Source organism: Aulostomus chinensis, chromosome 9 (assembly GCF_037954235.1).
Source record: "Aulostomus chinensis isolate RoL2024-O1b breed Wild chromosome 9, RoL_Achi_v1.0, whole genome shotgun sequence".
Lineage (NCBI taxonomy): Eukaryota > Metazoa > Chordata > Actinopteri > Syngnathiformes > Aulostomidae > Aulostomus > Aulostomus chinensis.
In genome coordinates this window covers 27325838-27344048 of record NC_141328.1, presented here as the reverse complement: position 1 = coordinate 27344048, position 18211 = coordinate 27325838, and the positions used below count along the sequence as shown (strand labels likewise).

Below are 18211 nucleotides of genomic sequence, written 5' to 3'. Positions count from 1 at the left end.
GAGTGTTCTGTGAGGAAGCTGCTGTGTGTTTTGAAAGAACCGGCAGGTGGGGAGGGCACCCCAGTCGATATTCAGGCCCTGCAAGACCTCCCAAAACGATTTTGGGAGGTCTTGCAGGGTTATTCTACCCCATTCTTCCCTCCCAACCCCCTTAACCATCCCCAAGCATGGCTCGTCAGTGGTTCACAGTCTAAATTTAAACTACAGCACAGCCAACTGCTCCTCCGGCCGCTCTGCCTGCGCAGGGGGCTTTTTCTGTCAGAGACCCTCAGCCAGGAGGAGAGGCCTGTGGCTCTGTTGGAGGGAGACAGAGTCAAAGGAAGAGGGGGAGAGAGGGCGGTGGCGAGGAAGCGTGTACGGGGTTCATCACAACCAGGAGCTATACTGTGCCTCCATCTGGGATTATAAAGGAAATATTTCTTCAGGATTGACAGTTCGTCACAGGTGGAGGCTTCAGAATGGCAGCCAACGCTGAAGCGGCTAAACCCGTCATCATGAACGAAGAGGAGCTGAAGAGGAAGCAGAGGGAGAAGCTGAAGAAGCTCCAGGCCACGGGGGGCAACCCAAGACCCGCAAGATCCCTCTTCTTTTTCACTCTAAAAAACCCCTTCCGAAAGGCCTGCATCAACATTGTGGAGTGGAAGTATCCTTCATATCATGTACACACACACACACCCCAGGCAATTGTGATATTAATAAATAGACACTGGCTTACGAATGAGCCTCACAGTGAAACATACACTCAGTCTCGCAAAAAAATACAACAGCTGAGTGTACACAAGTATTTTTACCACATTTACAGTATGTAAAGCTCCGATTAAGAATACTAACTTGCAAAAATTACATGAATGCATGGGCCAAGTCCCTTAAATCTTTGTTAAGTCAACCTCCGAAGTGTAAAGACTTCGGTTATGTGTCTGGCAGCTCTGTGTCAAAGTCAAGTTTGTTGCCCTCCGCTTGTTACAACTGCCAGAGAGAAACAATTACTCAAGTAGGCTCCTCAGTGTTGTAACTGGCTGACATTCTGTTTTTAATGCAGAAATAGTTTTCCTGAAGTGCTGCCACAGTTTGGCGCTTGAGGCAGGAACACACGGCAGGCTGCTGAGTGATGGTAGAGGCCCCGCGGGGAGTTTCCTGCTTTTATTTTAGCCTCATGCCCATTCCTGGAGCATAAATATTTCCATCTTAAACACAACGTGCCGATTGTGATGATGTAGTCGCTTTGTTGTTTCAGCATTCTAACACGCAAGCTCATGTACGTGTTTTGGAAATGACAAGTCATAGTGGTTCATGGTCATAAATGACCTGAACAGATACACTTGCATTAGTCTTCACATACTCACCATGTCAGAGGGAGTTTTTACTGCAGTAGAATAATCGCACTGGAATGTGGGTTTGGAACACAGGTGCTTTATATGGAGCAAAATGACAGAAATGAACAAACACGTCTTAAATGATTTTATTCTTCTCAAAAGTGACCGTCAGTGTGCAGAGATTTTTTGAACATATGAACAGATTTATAGGAAAAGTCCTACTTTTTCTTATTTATGTGTTTAAATGGTTCGGTCATATTCTTGGGCCCTGCAGCTGTCCTGCTGCATCAGAGCGAGAGACATGATGCTGACCTGGCAGGGGAATTCTCACGGAGAGCCCCCTACAGACCAGAATGAAGCAGTGCAGCAGACCATGTTACATGTCCTGGGAAGTGGCGCTGCTACCTGATGCTGCACGTCGCTGGGCTGCTATAGAGGGATGTTTCAGGCATTGGCCAGTTTACACTGAAGAAGTACACAATGATCCACAAAAGTAAAGAGATGAACTTGTATTTTCTAAACGGGACTGAGACAAAGTCAGCACTCGGGGTACCAGGCGTCAATCAAAGGATGTAACATTTATAAAGATAAACTAACAGGAATTGCACATACAGTTGAGTAAAATATAGAAAGACATCAAGATCTTAACTATCAGTTGTGTATAAGTTATGATTTTCTATTAAGAAGTCACAACACAACTCACAAATGTAGAAATACTTCATTAGTATGGGTGGCCATACTATAAAGTTTTCCTACTACCTCTATGTGTAAATGTACCAGCTACTCTTGTGTACTGTTGTTATGATCTTAAACTTCCTCATCCAGAACCTTCGAGATCATCATTTTATTGACCATCTTTGCCAACTGTGTGGCTCTGGCGGTGTTCCTGCCCATGCCTGAAGAGGATAGCAACAACACAAATTCAAGCTTGGTGAGTACGAGCGTGAACAAGCACCTGCTCTGTACCTCGGGACTCCCTGCTGAGCCCTGGCCTGAAGGCTGGTTGAGGTAGAAAAAGTTATCTATGCAGGAGAAGCAAAGTCATTCACTCGCCTCTCCTGGCTGCCAGAGCACCAAATGTTCTATCCTGACCACTAGATGGCAGTGTACCGCCATGTGACTGGGGTTTTCTTGAGCCAGAGCAGCGGCGTAACTTCTCAGATACACGTCTCAGCATGTGACTCACTGCCAAATCCATTTAGATACCTCCAGACACAAGTTTGCACTTCACTTTGAGACCGTGTCCCCAACACGGCAGTAGTTCCAGTTTGACCTCCCTGGTTATTCAAAAGCATAATAACCTACCAAAATGTGATGTGGCTTCTGGAAGCCCAAAGGTAGAAACATACAGGTTTTTTTTTTAAACGAAGCTCCTGGAGTGCGGGCTTGTGAGCTTTGTTGGTGTGTTTACACCGCTGTGAGCCAGCAGATGGAGTATTGTTGGTCGGAGAGTCAAGACTACACCTCAGGGAGCTTCTATCGGTGATCATGAGCATAAGACACATTTGCTTCTGCTCAGTGTACACAACTGTCCAGTGCTCAAATAATGGATGTTGACAGTGGTGTTGTGGTATTGATGAAGCTCGGAATGACAGACTGAAAACGTACGAATGCCGCAGCCTGACCTCCAGCGCAAACATCATCATATAACTCCTGCAGGCAGCAGTCAACGCCAGGCTGGAATTCATATTTATCGCTGTATGTAATCGATTGACCTCAGTTATTAGGTATCTGGCCGTGGAACTGAAGCCCTTTGATATCTTTGCTTTGGCTCGGCCAGGCCTCTTCCCTCTGGGTGAGCCATTCCTCAGAGGTGAGCGATGTAAGAAGAGCTGCTCGGCTTCACCCTCTTGGTGCTGTTAGTAGGTCGAACCACTGACGCATGTGGACACAGGAGAGTCCAGATTTGTTGCCTCGTGTAGCCGCGCTCATGAAATATAATGTTTGTAACCTTGATAGGCTGCGATACAGAAATGCAGCGATGGTGACCTTGATACCCCACTTGAGTTAGATGGAACTTTTCTTATGTATTATTCTTGATATTTGCGAATTTTGGCCTTCAAAGTTCAAACTGATTGAGGGCTTCAAGGCTTTTACTGGCTGGCTCAACCAAACACTGACCTGGGAACTGCCTTGTGATGAATATGATTTGTTTGGAGGGATTAAAGACAAACAGCTGTCTCCTCAAAGGAACTCCAATTTTTCACTTTGGGACCAGAATCTTGTCTTTCCAGTCCCACCCACATGTGCCATAGAACACCTGGCCATTTGATAAATATCACGATACACAGCTCACCATATAATGTCATCACAATGTATTGCAATATGAATCATGAAGAACTACCTTGATATGTTATATTAATTTCATTGCACATCTGTAACATCATGTAAACACAAACAGCGTCAGGTCAGAGGAAAACCATGCTTGACTCTGTTCCTCTGGTGTGCGTCGATGGCAGAAGCACCGCTAACGGGCCTGTTTGCTAACAGACCTTCTGACATTTATCCGAGCAAAGCACCTCATTTATTATTTAAACAGTTTGTCTGGTTAGACCCTCTGACAAAGCACAACTTCTTAGATTGTGGCTCATTTGCTTTAATGACTCAAGGGCCAGCTGTTTAAACCCTCTGAGGTCATGTTTAATTTAATTGTGCCAACAGGCGATCGCATCCAGTGAGCTCATGTAGTACCAGCCACTGTTATGTTGAGCGTAATGATATTCCCTTGAGCAGCTGCTTAAATAACACTGTTGTCATTTATTTCACACAACACTGAAGCTGAAGGTTCTGACCTTTGCGAAATGTAATTTCCTGCTCTGTGTTGATTTTTCTGCAGGAGAGTCTGGAGTATATCTTCCTGATCATCTTCACGTTAGAGTGCTTTCTGAAGATAGTGGCCTACGGGCTGGTGTTCCATGAAGGCGCCTATTTACGGAACTGTTGGAACATATTGGACTTTGTTATCGTCTTCATGGGGTAAGATGAGCCGCGGGCTGCAGGTGGATATCTCAGCACCAAGAGCTTCCCTTTGATCACATCTCCCTAACTGCCATTTATATAAGTGGAATATTGCATGGATTAAATGGAGAGCAATCATTTTCTAGGTCAAGTGTATGAGATTATTGAATACAGTAGTTTTATAAGGTCTGTATGATCCGTTCCTTCAGTCTCTTCACCTTTGCCTTGGACACCATCAATAAGATAGCAGGAGTGCCGATGGAGAAAGGTGGAGGGTTTGACATGAAGGCACTGAGAGCCTTCAGAGTGCTGCGACCTCTACGCCTTGTCTCTGGAGTCCCCAGTAAGAAGCCCGTTTGGGCAGTACAGTTTGTTTGAAGAAAGCTTAGCGGAGTCGCCACCGAGGCTCACTCACTGTTCCCTTTCAGGCCTGCAAGTGGTGATGAACTCCATCCTCAAAGCCATGCTGCCTCTGCTGCACATCGCCCTGCTGGTCTTCTTATTGGTCACCATCTATGCCATCATGGGACTGGAGCTCTTCAAGTGCAAAATGCATAAAACCTGCTATTATACTGCCACGGGTATGGATGCATTTAGTTCATTCATACACTTGGAATTCCATTCGCTGCCACCGGCGTAGCAGCTCTTCTTCCTGTCGTCAGATGACATTGCATCTCGGTTGTTCAGCTCAGTTAATTACTTTGGAGGTATTGCTGATGTGGTTTAAGAAGATCTTTTATAAGCTTTAACCCCTCGTCGCCTCCTGGTCATGTGACGATGCCGATCTCTCACATACTTAGTGAATACAGACAAAATAGTTGCTTGTTACAGCAGATATTTCAAATCTATTTGACTGGTCCTCTGTTCTCCGCTATCGTGCCATTTTTTCAGTCCATGCTCGTTCTATAAAATCTGCAAATAAAAGGGTTTACTGCTACAAAACAACCGTGCCAAAAACCTCCCCCTCCTTTCCTTCAGCTTTCTCAAGTCATAGCTATCTTAAATCCTGGTGATACGGACAATACTGAGCCAAATGCACTTCACCATCAGTTTCATTTTTTCATTAATGATTATATTTGTCTCTTCCTCTCGGCCCACAGACATTTATGCCACAGCGGAGGGCGAGCCGCCGGCCCCCTGTGCTCAGGCTGGTAATGGACGGCGCTGCATCATCAACGGTTCCGAGTGTCGTCCGGGCTGGGAAGGTCCCAACAATGGCATCACCCACTTTGATAACATTGGCTTTGCCATGCTCACTGTGTACCAGTGCATCACCATGGAGAGCTGGACCAAAGTGCTGTACTGGGTTAGTGACGGCTCGGACGCGTCTCCATCCAGTCCTCAGTGTTCGACATCCTTGGCTCATTCTGACCCGTGTTGTCTTTCAGATCAACGATGCCATAGGGAATGAATGGCCTTGGGTCTATTTTGTTCCCCTCATTCTGGTGGGATCCTTCTTTGTGCTCAATCTGGTTCTAGGTGTTCTTAGCGGGTAAGATCACTTTGAAGATACTGTCTGCTGTCAGCATGTGTCCTCTTCACATGAAGGATAATGAATTCACATCTCTGCTCAGGGAGTTTACTAAAGAGCGAGAGAAGGCACGCTCACGCGGAGAGTTCCAGAAACTGCGAGAACGTCAGCAGCTGGATGAGGATCTTCACGGCTACATGGAGTGGATCACTCACGCTGAAGTCCTAGATGCTGACAGAGAGGGCAAAGGTTAGTGCCTTATCCTACTCAGCATTCATGTTATATATCAGTGCCATTGAATAACAGCTGTTGTAACGTTGCCAGGACTCCTGCCTCTGACCAGTGGAGACTCTGACACTGACAGCCTGTATGACCTGGAGGGAAAGAGTCGAATCGTCTACTACTAGTGAGTCTGCTGTTCGTGTGTGTTCATGTGGACATCCACCAAGGTGGCGTGCAGGAAACCTGTATTATTTCTGCGTTCAGTCGCCTGGCTCGCCGCTGGAACCGCTTCTTCAGGATGAAGTGCCTCATTTATGTTAAAACCAAGAGTTTTTACTGGTTGGTGATGTTCCTCGTCTTCCTCAACACCCTGACCATAGCCACAGAGTTCCACCACCAGCCTGACTGGCTCACTTCACTTCAAGGTTGGTGTCCAATGTGCATATCAGGAGGATCTGCGTTCTCACGCTCATCCCTCTCCTCTGTTGTCTGACCTCCACAGATGTGGCCAGCCGTGTCCTGCTGGTGCTGTTTGTCCTAGAGATGTTTGTGAAAATGTATGCTCTCGGTCCAAGAGCGTATTTCATGTCGCTGTTTAACCGTTTTGACTTCTTCGTGGTGCTATGTGGTATCCTGGAGATGATCATAATGGCGGTGGGAGTCGTGGCTCCCCTGGGTTTCTCTGTGCTCAGGTGTATTCGGCTTCTGAGGATCCTGAAAGTCACAAAGTACGTCCAGTCACCTCAAAGGATCACTCAGCTGTAGTCACTTATCGGTGTGTAACACCTCCCATCTCCTTGTCTTTACAGGTACTGGACCTCTCTGAGTAACCTTGTGGCTTCTCTCCTCAACTCTGTCCGCTCCATCGCCTCCCTGCTCCTTCTCCTCTTCCTCTTCATCGTCATCTTCTCCCTCCTGGGCATGCAGGTGTTTGGAGGGAAGTTTAACTTTCCTGACAACAGACCCCGACGCAGCAACTTTGACAACTTCCCTCAAGCCCTTATTAGTGTGTTCCAGGTGAGACCCGATGTTTTGCTGACTGCTAACCGATGAAACTCTTGTTGAATCTATGTTTGACCCGTCACTGTTCCTCAGGTCCTAACAGGCGAGGACTGGACCTCCATCATGTACAATGGAATTATGGCCTATGGAGGACCTGTCTTCCCTGGAATCCTTGTTGCCATCTACTTCATCATCCTCTATGTCTGTGGAAACTGTATCCCTTAACTCAACTCAACTTCCTACAGCAATAATGCTAACAGAAATGCCACGTTTTCCTGAGCTCAGTTCACCCAGATATCCTTCTCAATGTCTTCCTGGCCATCGCTGTCGACAACCTGGCAGAAGCTGAGAGTTTGACTTCAGCGCAAAAAGAAAAAGCAGAGGAGAAGCTGAGGAGGAAGCTATTACGGTGAACAAGACAAATACTAAAAGTTTAGCCCAAGTGAGACGAGCTGCTCTGATTAGACATTTAGTGGAATTCATTTTTCATCCTGCACATCAGGTCCAAAATGCCTGACAAGACTGATGAGGAGAGAGAGAGGATAGCTAAGAAACTGGCCGAGCAGAGAGCCAAGATGGAGGGCATGCCAACCACAGCCAAGGTTAGAGCGCAGTATCGGATCACACATTTACTCCTCTATTTATCATTCATGGTTACAAGTAGATAACATATTTCTGCATGTTCTGCTTTCAGCTGAAAATTGATGAGTTTGAGTCCAATGTGAATGAAGTGAAGGATCCGTTCCCACCTGCAGACTTCCCAGGTAACTTTGAATTCTCTTGTCAGCGATGTGGCGGTGGCAGAAGGAGGTTACTGCTTGGATTCATTACACTGGCTGTTGACCAGCACAGCTGGGATGGCTCTCTTACAGTTTAAGTATAGTAACCCCTAATTATTATTAGACTCAGCCAGTTCCCTGAACTGAGTTTACAGCAAGGAGACGTTTTCACACCTCTCACTCAGGTGACTACCATATAAAGGCTACTTCATGGTCCATTAAAAGGTGATTTTTATCTTTCCTAAAATACGTTATTATCTGTAAACTCGCTGCTATAAGTTTGAGCCTGTGAACCTTTCTTTCTTCCACGTTAGGTGATGACGAGGAGGAAGAGCCTGAAATCCCTATCAGCCCTCGGCCCCGACCGATGGCCGACCTGCAGCTGAAGGAAGAGGCCGTTCCGTTGCCTGAAGCAAGCTCCTTCTTCATCTTTGGCCCTCAGAACAAGTAGGCGCAACCAGACGTGTCACTTTGACTTGTTGCCTCTGAGTAACATGTGCGTTTGTGTGTGCGTGAGTGTTTATATCACTTTATTTTCCAGGTTCCGTAAACTGTGCTACAAGATCATCAACGCATCCTCCTTCACCAACTTAATCCTCCTCTTCATCCTCCTCTCCTCCATCTCCCTGGCAGCTGAGGACCCCATCGATCCCCAGTCTTTTAGAAACCAGGTGACGTCCACCTCCAACGCCACAGCGTGCGTATGAACTTTAAGAAGAATGTCTAATAACCACCTGTGTGTCTGTACATTTCCTCCAGATCCTGGCCTATGCTGACATTGTCTTCACAACAGTATTCACAATTGAGATTGTACTGAAGGTAAGGAAAACGGCAAGAAATGCAGCTTATAATGCACTCTGTGCCTTATGCTGGTTTTGCTGGTAGAGATATTTGAAAGTGAAAATACCGACTAAGTGATACTGGTTATAGTGAACCTGACTGACATTTTCTGGGTTGAAATTTGACCATCGTGTCTCCAGAAACAAAACAATAACAAAATGCAAAAATTAATGGAGAAAGCCCCTACCTACCTGATGATTCCTCTATTTATGTGTGGAAGTCTAAATTCAATACAATTTATGAGATTTATAAACACACAATTCTTGTGTTTGGGGCCATGCAAAAAAAACAAAACAAAAAAACCCCAAAAGAGCAAAGGTGTGGAATGACCGAAGTGTTCATTGGGTTATTTTAATCTAACCACCTGACAGATGACCGTGTACGGAGCGTTCATGCACGAGGGCTCCTTCTGTCGCAACTCCTTCAATATCCTGGATCTGATTGTGGTCACAGTCTCTCTGCTGTCTATGGGAATGGAGTGAGTTTACATTTTGGGATCGGCACATTCAGTTTGGACTGTCTTCACGAGTGCTCACGCCTCAGTAGGCATATGAATGATTCTTGTTGCTGCGTGTCGTTTACAGATCCAGCGCCATCTCTGTGGTGAAGATTCTCAGGGTGCTGAGGGTGCTTAGGCCTCTCAGGGCGATCAACAGAGCTAAAGGGCTGAAGGTGCACCTGCACGAATCTCTCCATCTGCACAAACCTGCACCTGCTTCACTCTTCACGTTTTACTGACTCATCCTCTTACCTTATCCACAGCATGTGGTCCAGTGTGTGTTTGTGGCCATCAAAACCATCGGCAACATCGTCCTGGTCACCATGCTGCTGAATTTCATGTTTGCCTGTATAGGAGTGCAGCTCTTCAAGGTAGGTTTTGCATACACAGTGACATCATGAAGATAACAGTTACAGATGAGCAATACGGAACGATGAAAGTCGGATATGAGTCTGCGCGCGTGTAAAATTGGACTCTTTCAGGGGAAATTCTACAGCTGCACGGACGTGTCCAAGATGAATGAGGCTGAATGCCAGTAAGACAAACATCCTTGACACTCGAGAGATTCATGTGTCAGAATCTTTTTGAGTGACGCTCACTGTTCCTGCTCTCAGGGGATCCTACTTGAAGCACATAGAGAATTCCCTGCAGGACACTGTGGTGGCTAAGAGAGAGTGGCTCAACAGCGACTTCAACTTTGATAACGTGCTCTATGGCATGCTGGCGCTCTTCACTGTCTCCACATTTGAAGGATGGCCAAAGTAAGCCCAAAATGGTCATTTCATTTATTTAATTATGAAAAGGCTTTCATACAAATATCTAAAGATCAATGGCATCATTGCATTCCAGACTGTCACATTTGTTCCTGCCGCTGTGCCCTCTTCTTCTCTCAACCCCTCTCTTTGTGTCCAGCCTGTTATACAGAGCAATCGATTCAGACCAAGAAGACATGGGCCCGGTCTTCAACAACCGTGTGGACGTCTCCATCTTCTTCATCATTTACATCATCCTCATCGCCTTCTTCATGATGAACATCTTCGTGGGCTTCGTCATTGTCACCTTCCAGGAACAGGGCGAGGAGGAGTATAAGAACTGCGAGCTGGACAAGAACCAGGTAGAACCACATAGATGAAAATATGCATAAAGCATTTTTTAAACTGGTTACACCAGTGTGTGTGTGTGTGTGTGTGTTTGTATGTGAGTGAGTGAGTGAGTGTATGTGTGTAATTACTAATTGCATACCTTTTCCTTCGTACGTCCTCCTGTAGCGCCAGTGTGTGCAGTACGCCCTGAAGGCTCGTCCTCTGAGGTGCTACATCCCCAAAAACCCCTACCAGTACCGGGTCTGGTACATCGTCACCTCCTGCTACTTCGAGTACCTCATGTTCTTCTTAATCATGCTCAACACCTTGTGTCTGGGGATGCAGGTACGGCACACGAGGTCTCGTTACAACCTAAGAGCTCAATCAAGCTGTTTGTGGACTCATGATTCAGAGTGTTTCGATTTATACGCAAGTATTCCCACAATGAGGAATCTGTGCTTCTGCATTTATTTGAAAAAATGAAACTGCATTTAGATTAATCGCACAGTGGGACTTTTTGGGGAAAAAAATCTCATGAATCTCATTAGTTAATAAGTCACATGACTGGGAATCCATTGAACAAAGAAAAGACCTGATCTGGACTGTGCATGAAAAACACACGGCTCTAAAACATTCATATAAATACATCTAGAAGAGGTTATACAGTGCAATACAACGAGTTGTGTACTACATCGCCTGTCAAGTACTAATAGCAGGTACTGATTTGGCACATGACTTTTAATCTGAGTACAAAAAACTGATTTAGCAGTATGGGATTTTGTTCAAAGTTAGTGTCCAATTTTTCCAGTAGCAGTTTACAGAATTATGTCAGATGAGCAGCTGAGACTTGTTGATTCTGAACTTTTCCTTCTGGGTGTCTCAGCACTGCAACCAGTCGGACCATGTGACCAAGCTGTCAGATACCCTCAACCTGATCTTCACTGTGCTCTTCACCGTGGAGATGATTCTCAAGCTCATGGCCTTCAAAGCGAAGGTAAGTTCTTCAGCAGTTATTGTTCTCATGGTTCTCCCGCTCGTGTGCAGCTGAGTCATCCATGTTCTACCCGGCTCCACAGGGCTACTTTGGAGACCCCTGGAACGTGTTTGACTTCATCATCGTCGTTGGGAGCGTGGTGGATGTCATACTGAGTGAAGTGGATGTGAGTACAAACAATCAAATAATGAACCTTTGATTTTCAGTTCATTATAATAAACACCAGCTGTATCAGATCTTCAGCAGGTGTTGTGAATCAAAGTGCTCCCAGCCAATAGTGTGATTTGAATGTGTTTATTCGATGCTCTGACTCAGAAGCGTATAACCATGGCCCATCAGCTGATTGGTGCCAGCAGATCTAGCTCACAGGATATGGTCAGTACTGTCATTGGCCACTCCCAAACCCCCCACCGCTCCTGTCTCACCCTCCCCCATACCTGGTGCAGCCTCAGGAGCTCTGGCGTTTCTGTCATCAGCCACCAAACTCTCCATTACACCACAACAGTGAATGTGTGTTGCTGCAGCACCTCTGAAAGAGCACAGTTGGGACTGGTGGTTTTAGTGTTTTTATGTGGTAATGCTGCACATTTTTATCCTTCCTGTTCTTTCTCTCCATTATCACACCTCATTGTCCTCATTTTTAATTTTCTTCCGGTATCTGAAATCATTGTCACATACATCTTTCTACTCTTCCTCTACTGTGTCTTTGTTCTTCTCCGCTCCGACACTCCTCGTGCGTCTCACTGGTCACCTGTCTATCCTTCACAGACGGCCCTGGCCTCCAGTGGAGGACTGTACTGCCTCCATGGCTGTGCTGTAAATATCTGATCACCACTGCACTGCACCGCTGCATTTGCATGCTGTGTCATTGTGAGCACTCTCCACTATGTTGCTACTAAACTCTACTGAACCTCAAACTGGGTTCATCTTACAGAGCAAACGTGAGATATTTGCTATGTTGTGTTCCAGCTCCGGCTGGATCAGCGTCCTAACTCAACGCTGAGCACACAGCAGCAAGTATTAATATACCTTAACCTGCAAAATGTGTGTAGAAAGTTTATTCTGCATGAGCTACAGGTTGCAGCGACTAAGATCTTTAATTTGGAGGCTTTGGAACTTATCAGACTTGAAAAAATTCTAATATTAACCCCATGATTACAGATTGTAAAGCAGTTGATCAATGCTACATCCTTATCGTGTCTCTGCTCTCTTTCTGAAATATAACTCATGCGTCTTCACTTCATCATCTCTCTTCCGCATCTTTCAGGAAACAAACCCCATGCAAGCCATTGCGGTGAGCCAAAACTCCTCCATCACTCCAGCCAGCAGTGTTCTCCTCCTCCCATGATTTCTTTTTATCAAATTGTTTGTGTCGTTTTGTCCTCAGGCATCAGAAAACGCCTCCGTTTCGATCACGTTCTTCCGACTCTTCCGTGTCATGCGTCTGGTGAAGCTGCTGAACCGCTCCGAGGGAATCCGTAACCTCCTGTGGACTTTCATCAAGTCTTTCCAGGTTTGTGATCATCATCACTTTTGTTTAACCGTTCAGACTTTTGACTGACTAAATTATTTTTTCTCTCTTCAGGCACTCCCTCACGTAGCTCTGCTCATCGTGATGCTCTTCTTTATCTACGCTGTCATCGGGATGCAGGTCCTCTCTCTCTTTAAATATATATTGCGCATTAACCTGCAAAGGATGTTTCTGCCCAAATAATGACACATTTCTGTCTCAACGACCCTTCAGATCTTCGGGAAGATAGCCTTAGTGGACGGCACCCAAATCAACCGCAACAATAACTTCCAAACATTCCCTCAGGCTGTTCTGATGTTATTCCGGTGAGTTTCTCAACCAGGATGAGGGTCAAAGGTCATTGCACAGCCATCGACCAAGCTGGAATCTCACTGTGGTTTATGTATCTAGATGTGCTACTGGGGAGGCTTGGGAGGAGGTCATGATGGCGTCGATGTACGGGAAGAAATGTGACCCCAAGTCGGACTTCCTGCCAGGAGAGGAGTACACCTGTGGCTCCAACTTTGCTGTCTTCTACTTCCTGAGTTTCTACTGTCTCTGTGCTTTTCTGGTGAGCAGCTGAACTATTTGGGTTCCATCATCTTCATATGATAAAACTAGAGATATTCCATTGCGGTTGTGTGCCTCCCCGAAGGGTCTCTGTCACAGTGACCTTTGACCTCCAAAATCTGATCCATTCATATTTGAGTCCCAGGGAACATTTGTATCAAATTTGAAGAAGTCAAGAAGTTTCTGAGACATCGTGTGGGACAGACGGACACTGTCACGCGCATGGAGCCGTGAATGCTGAGGATTTTCTCACATTGCAGATCCTCAACTTGTTTGTTGCCGTCATCATGGACAACTTTGACTACTTGACCCGAGACTGGTCTCTCCTCGGTCCACACCATCTGGATGAGTTTAAGAAGATCTGGGCTGAATATGACCCCGAAGCCACGTAAGCCTGAACACCGCTGCGACTTCCACATCTAAAATCACGTTCTTCATTTACTTCCTCGCAATAAAGTCAGTGCGGCTCAAGACAAATGTTTTCCCTGATCGATCAGAGGGAGAATCAAACATCTGGATGTGGTGACGCTGCTGCGACGCATCCAGCCTCCACTGGGCTTTGGCAAGTTCTGTCCTCATCGTGCGGCATGCAAGGTACCTCCAGCCCCGAGCAGCATCAAAGACCGTGTGTAGCATTCAGACGTGTGTCTCATCAGACAGTACGAACTCACTGTAAAAACACAAAAAAAGCACTTTGATTGACAAAAATATACAGTTCCGAAAGGGTTAGCCATAAAAAAACCATTTGTTAGTAAAGTCGAGCTGTTTGGCGCCAGGCGTCGCTGCTACTGCTCCCTAGCATCTCTCCTGGTACTGAGCTTAAATACAATACATGGGTTTTATGTCGTATTATCGCTAGAAAAGAGATCATTAAAAAAGAAAAGGAGAAAAGGCAGGAGCACATGGAAAAGGTGGCTCCGCTCCCCCGCCATCCTCTCCCCACCCATCATCAAATTAATCATCAATAATCCTGATCCGTTACATATTCCTCACCTCTCCACCTCCTGTCTGCAGCGCCTGGTTGGCATGAACATGCCTCTAAACAGTGACGGCACTGTCACCTTCAACGCCACCCTGTTCGCTCTGGTCAGGACGGCGCTCAAGATCAAAACAGAAGGTAGAGCTCATTGTTTCCTGTCTCCTTCTGTGAAGGATTAGAGTCAGTATTGGCTGTGATGTGGATGTTGTCATGTTAACTTTACCTGGCCAGGTAACTTTGAGCAGGCCAATGAGGAGCTGAGAGCCATCATCAAGCAGATCTGGAAACGCACCAGCATGAAACTGTTGGACCAGGTCATCCCCCCGATAGGAGGTGAGTCATTCGTTAGACTGAGTTTAGCAGAGTGATCCAGTACTACCATATCTGACAGCACGTTGACTCGACCGGTTACAGACGACGAGGTGACGGTGGGGAAGTTCTACGCCACCTTCCTGCTCCAGGACCACTTACGAAAGTTCATCAAGCGCCAGGAGGAGTACTACGGCTACCGGCCCACCAAGAAGAGTGCCTCTGGACCGGAGATCCAGGTGAGGAGCCTGCAGGGTCGGGATCAAAACCATATTATCATCATTATTATAATGCATAGTTAAGATAAAAATGTGCTCTGTGTGTGTGTGTGTGTGTGTGTTTATATATAAAATATGTATATATACACATATGTGTGTGTATATATACATATTATATACATACATACATACGCACGTATGTATGTATGTATGTATGTATGTATGTATATATGTTACATTATCATCCCATCGTCATGTGCCATTGTTTCTTTGCTCTCCGTCTTCTTTACCTTCCTCTGTTTCCAGGCGGGTCTGAGGAGTATTGAGGATGAGGCGGCTCCAGAAATGCACAGAGCCATCTCAGGGGACCTGCAGAACGAGGACGAGATGGACAGAGCCATGGAGGACGAGGAGGCCATTTTCCAGGTGGGCGACACCTTGCTGCTCTTGCTGCGGTAGAAGTCCATTTTCATTTCTGGATGGATTGATTATTGTGGAACTGATCCCGCTCGGTATCTCCAGCGTCAACACGGTCTGTTTGGGAACCGGATGGATCCGTTCTCCACTGAACCCACCAACGCTCAGTCCCCACAAGTGACCAGCCAGCGACCCCTCAAGTTCTCCGAGAGTCAGCCTGAGTCCCCACCAAACTCTGCTGCCTTGGTGCCCGTGACAGACTTTTTCCCCACAGCTGCCCCAAAAAGCAACGTGAACAACAACGCCTTCGCCGAGTGAGTACGAGCAGCACGCCCTCCTCTGAGTAGACCAGCTGACACCCCAAGGAGTAACACTGGTTGTGTTTCAGGCTTTCATTTGAAAGAGAAGGCAGCCCTGAAGAGTTTTACAACCCCAGCAGGGATGTAGAGCCAGGTAGGTCCAAGCCCCGAAACATGGGGGGATCACCGTATGAACAGAAATATTAGAAAACCCAGAAATCCTTCGTTTTTACATGCTTTTGTGTGGATGAGTATAAGGCCTAATAATGTTGCAACTATCAACTGTCTATATTTTATGCCACTTGCTGAATTTTTTCCATTAAAACGATGTCAGACAATAGTAAAAATTGCCATTACAATTACACAGATCAAAGGCACCAATCATTTACTACAATCACAATTGAACTGAAATTAAAACCCAATTTTCTTTTCATCAACAAACCAGTTAAGAATTTCGTGTGTATTTTCCTTCTTCACCCTCGTCTAGACAACCTTCGGTCCTGGAACGTCACAGAGCGAGCAGACGCGGGACAGGTACTATTTTAGTAACAGCTGACTCATCCGGCGTGCACGATGACGCAGGCTGACGAGTGAAAGCATTTCTCTTCTTTTCAGCTCCCATATGAGCCCAACTACAGCGAGACAGAGAGTCAGAGCTCCCTGACTGCAGCGGACCTGCTGGTCCAGGAGGTAAGAGGACTGACGTCTGACCGTAACGCCCTCTACTAGCAGCGACGAGTGGCTCCTGCTGAGCTGTGCGCTCTCTTCCTGCTGTCCTCGATGAAAACCACTGCAATGAACAGTGACAGCGTCTGTGGAACCTAGATTGTTGATTTAAAATGTTAAAAGAGAAGCTAATGTAAGATTACTAATAAGTTACTCTATAAGAATTTTCCTTCATTTTCTCAATAAAAAAAAACCCACTGAGCTCCAGGATGTGGCTCTGCTGGCAGGTTGGGGGAAAAAAAATCATCATTTACACAGTTGAAAATGTCAGGCATGAAATGGCTGCATAATAATCTGGTTTAATTGTGGGCCAGCGGCAGGGGAAAGGTTGATGAATCACAATCATGTCCAGAATGTAAGCAGGACCCTGCATGTTCTCTCTTCCAGGCTCTAGTGAGGGGCGGTCTGGTGTCACTGGCCAGAGACCCGGGGTTCGTCTCTGTAGCGAAGAGGGAGATGGCGGATGCCATGCACACCACCGTGGAGGAGATGGAGGATGTAGCTCAGGGTATCATTAAGGAACGCTCCAGCTGTGTTAGAAAGAAGCGCCCCATCCCCACCCCCCCCGCTGTGGTGGCACACGAGACAGAGCAGCCAGATCCAGCTGTGAGGAGAAAGAGACGTCCAGTACCCACAATTCCCTCAGTCACAGCTCAGAATAGACAAGACGAGACTGAGGCCGACTCCAAGGTTTAGACACTTGAGATGACGTGGTTATCGTGTGATTTTTACCTCTTTAGGTGGCGCCACCTCACCTTACCAAGCTTGTTGCCCCTGAGGCAGCATGTTTCCTCTCGCCTGGCTGAAGGTGTTCACTTTGTCAAATGTAGTTGAAACCTACTGACATCATCTTCAGTTTTACTGAATCTAATAAAAACACAAACTTATCTCAGAGCGAACAGGTTGACGCACTTCTTTCTTTGTAGCGTTTGAGGTGATCATTCCATACAAGACAAGCGTGTGAGTGAGCCGAGCGTCTAAGTGAAGCCTCTGTGATGGCGCAGGAGAGCAGCGGCTGACTGCTTCTTTAGAGTCCTGCCGTCCACACAGGATGGTGGGAGGAGTCGGGTCCCAGGAACCGATGAGCAGGCCCAGAGAAGTTCTGCTACATTTGCAAGTAAAAGCCTTTTATTGGGGAAGCAGTTTTCTCTGATCTGGACTGCCTGTGATTTTGACTTTTATTACAGATGTTTACAGTTTCCTCCCGCTCCCGATTGTCGCAGTCGGCGAGCAGCAGATTTTCAAGAGGAAACTTTGTTTTATTGTCATCATTTTTACATTTTGGACTAAATGTGCACCTAACATGTCGAATACCAGTGGAAATATTTAGTTATATTCAGCCACTTGGTAGTTAAGCAGCGATACTGCTGCAGGTTGTTTTTAATTTATATAAATATGTGATGCGTTCAAGTTACAGTAGGAGTTTGTACCTTCAGCATACCTGGAGTATGGTGGATTTAACTTCAGACAAAAAAAAAAAACCCAAATGTTGAGCATACATTTGCAATATTGCACTCATTTCATGTTCTCTGCCTACATGCAAACATTTACTGGCTCTTCAAAGCCTCTTGTTTGTTTTCATGTTCTTTTCTGATTCGCCTGTTTTACACACGTCAAGTTGTAGGGGTTCTTTAAACCTCCCGCATTGATGGTTTCTTTCCTTTCTGGATCTTTACCATATTGTTGTATTGGTGTTTTCACCACTGCAAAAGAAATAAATCATCCACAACATTATAATCTGTGTAAGTTTTCTTTCAGCAAGCGAACGAGTGTGGCCATCTGATGACATCATCAGTGACTGAGGAGGAAAAAGCCCATAAGCGCCAGTAAATAATCAATTAACGCTGTCATTTATGGTGCGGTTATACTGCCAAGTGTTCCAGATATATAGTCCATCCGACTTCTATAACCAGGGTTAATACCAGAAACGCTGTCAAGCCAACAGATACTGCATCAGCTGTATCCAGGTGTACAGTGTCTGTGCATGTTCTGGCTGCCGCCCCACTGAAGAAGTCACAGTGAA

The 18211-nt window shown here is 46.1% G+C and overlaps 1 protein-coding gene across 1 annotated transcript; it reads left to right on the top strand.

Annotated features, from left to right (window-relative positions):
- The first annotated feature begins 367 nt into the window (after positions 1-367).
- Positions 368-17907, top strand: LOC147256603 (dihydropyridine-sensitive L-type skeletal muscle calcium channel subunit alpha-1-like). Its single transcript, XM_086214759.1, has 45 exons — positions 368-643; positions 2139-2244; positions 4150-4289; positions 4481-4614; positions 4700-4852; positions 5372-5577; positions 5660-5763; positions 5846-5991; positions 6067-6148; positions 6229-6389; positions 6467-6692; positions 6774-6981; positions 7060-7180; positions 7261-7375; positions 7469-7568; positions 7661-7730; positions 8060-8192; positions 8287-8416; positions 8505-8564; positions 8957-9063; positions 9170-9257; positions 9348-9455; positions 9567-9619; positions 9699-9845; positions 9997-10198; positions 10353-10511; positions 11050-11160; positions 11243-11326; positions 11929-11976; positions 12428-12454; positions 12548-12673; positions 12746-12811; positions 12905-12996; positions 13082-13241; positions 13501-13628; positions 13738-13834; positions 14255-14357; positions 14451-14552; positions 14634-14767; positions 15053-15172; positions 15269-15477; positions 15552-15616; positions 15950-15996; positions 16078-16152; positions 16576-17907. The coding sequence occupies exons 1-45, from the start codon at positions 459-461 to the stop codon at positions 16882-16884; spliced, it is 5547 nt and encodes a 1848-aa protein (XP_086070885.1). The 5' UTR covers positions 368-458; the 3' UTR covers positions 16885-17907.
- Positions 17908-18211: the final 304 nt, after the last annotated feature.

Bases quoted from the DNA above. Each gene is read 5' to 3' on its own strand.
- LOC147256603 (XM_086214759.1), top strand. From the start codon at position 459: ATGGCAGCCAACGCTGAAGCGGCTAAACCCGTCATCATGAACGAAGAG. The intron at 4,853-5,371 runs GTATGGATGCAT...CTCGGCCCACAG, and splicing joins CTGCTATTATACTGCCACGG to ACATTTATGCCACAGCGGAG. The intron at 14,358-14,450 runs GTAGAGCTCATT...TTACCTGGCCAG, and splicing joins GCTCAAGATCAAAACAGAAG to GTAACTTTGAGCAGGCCAAT.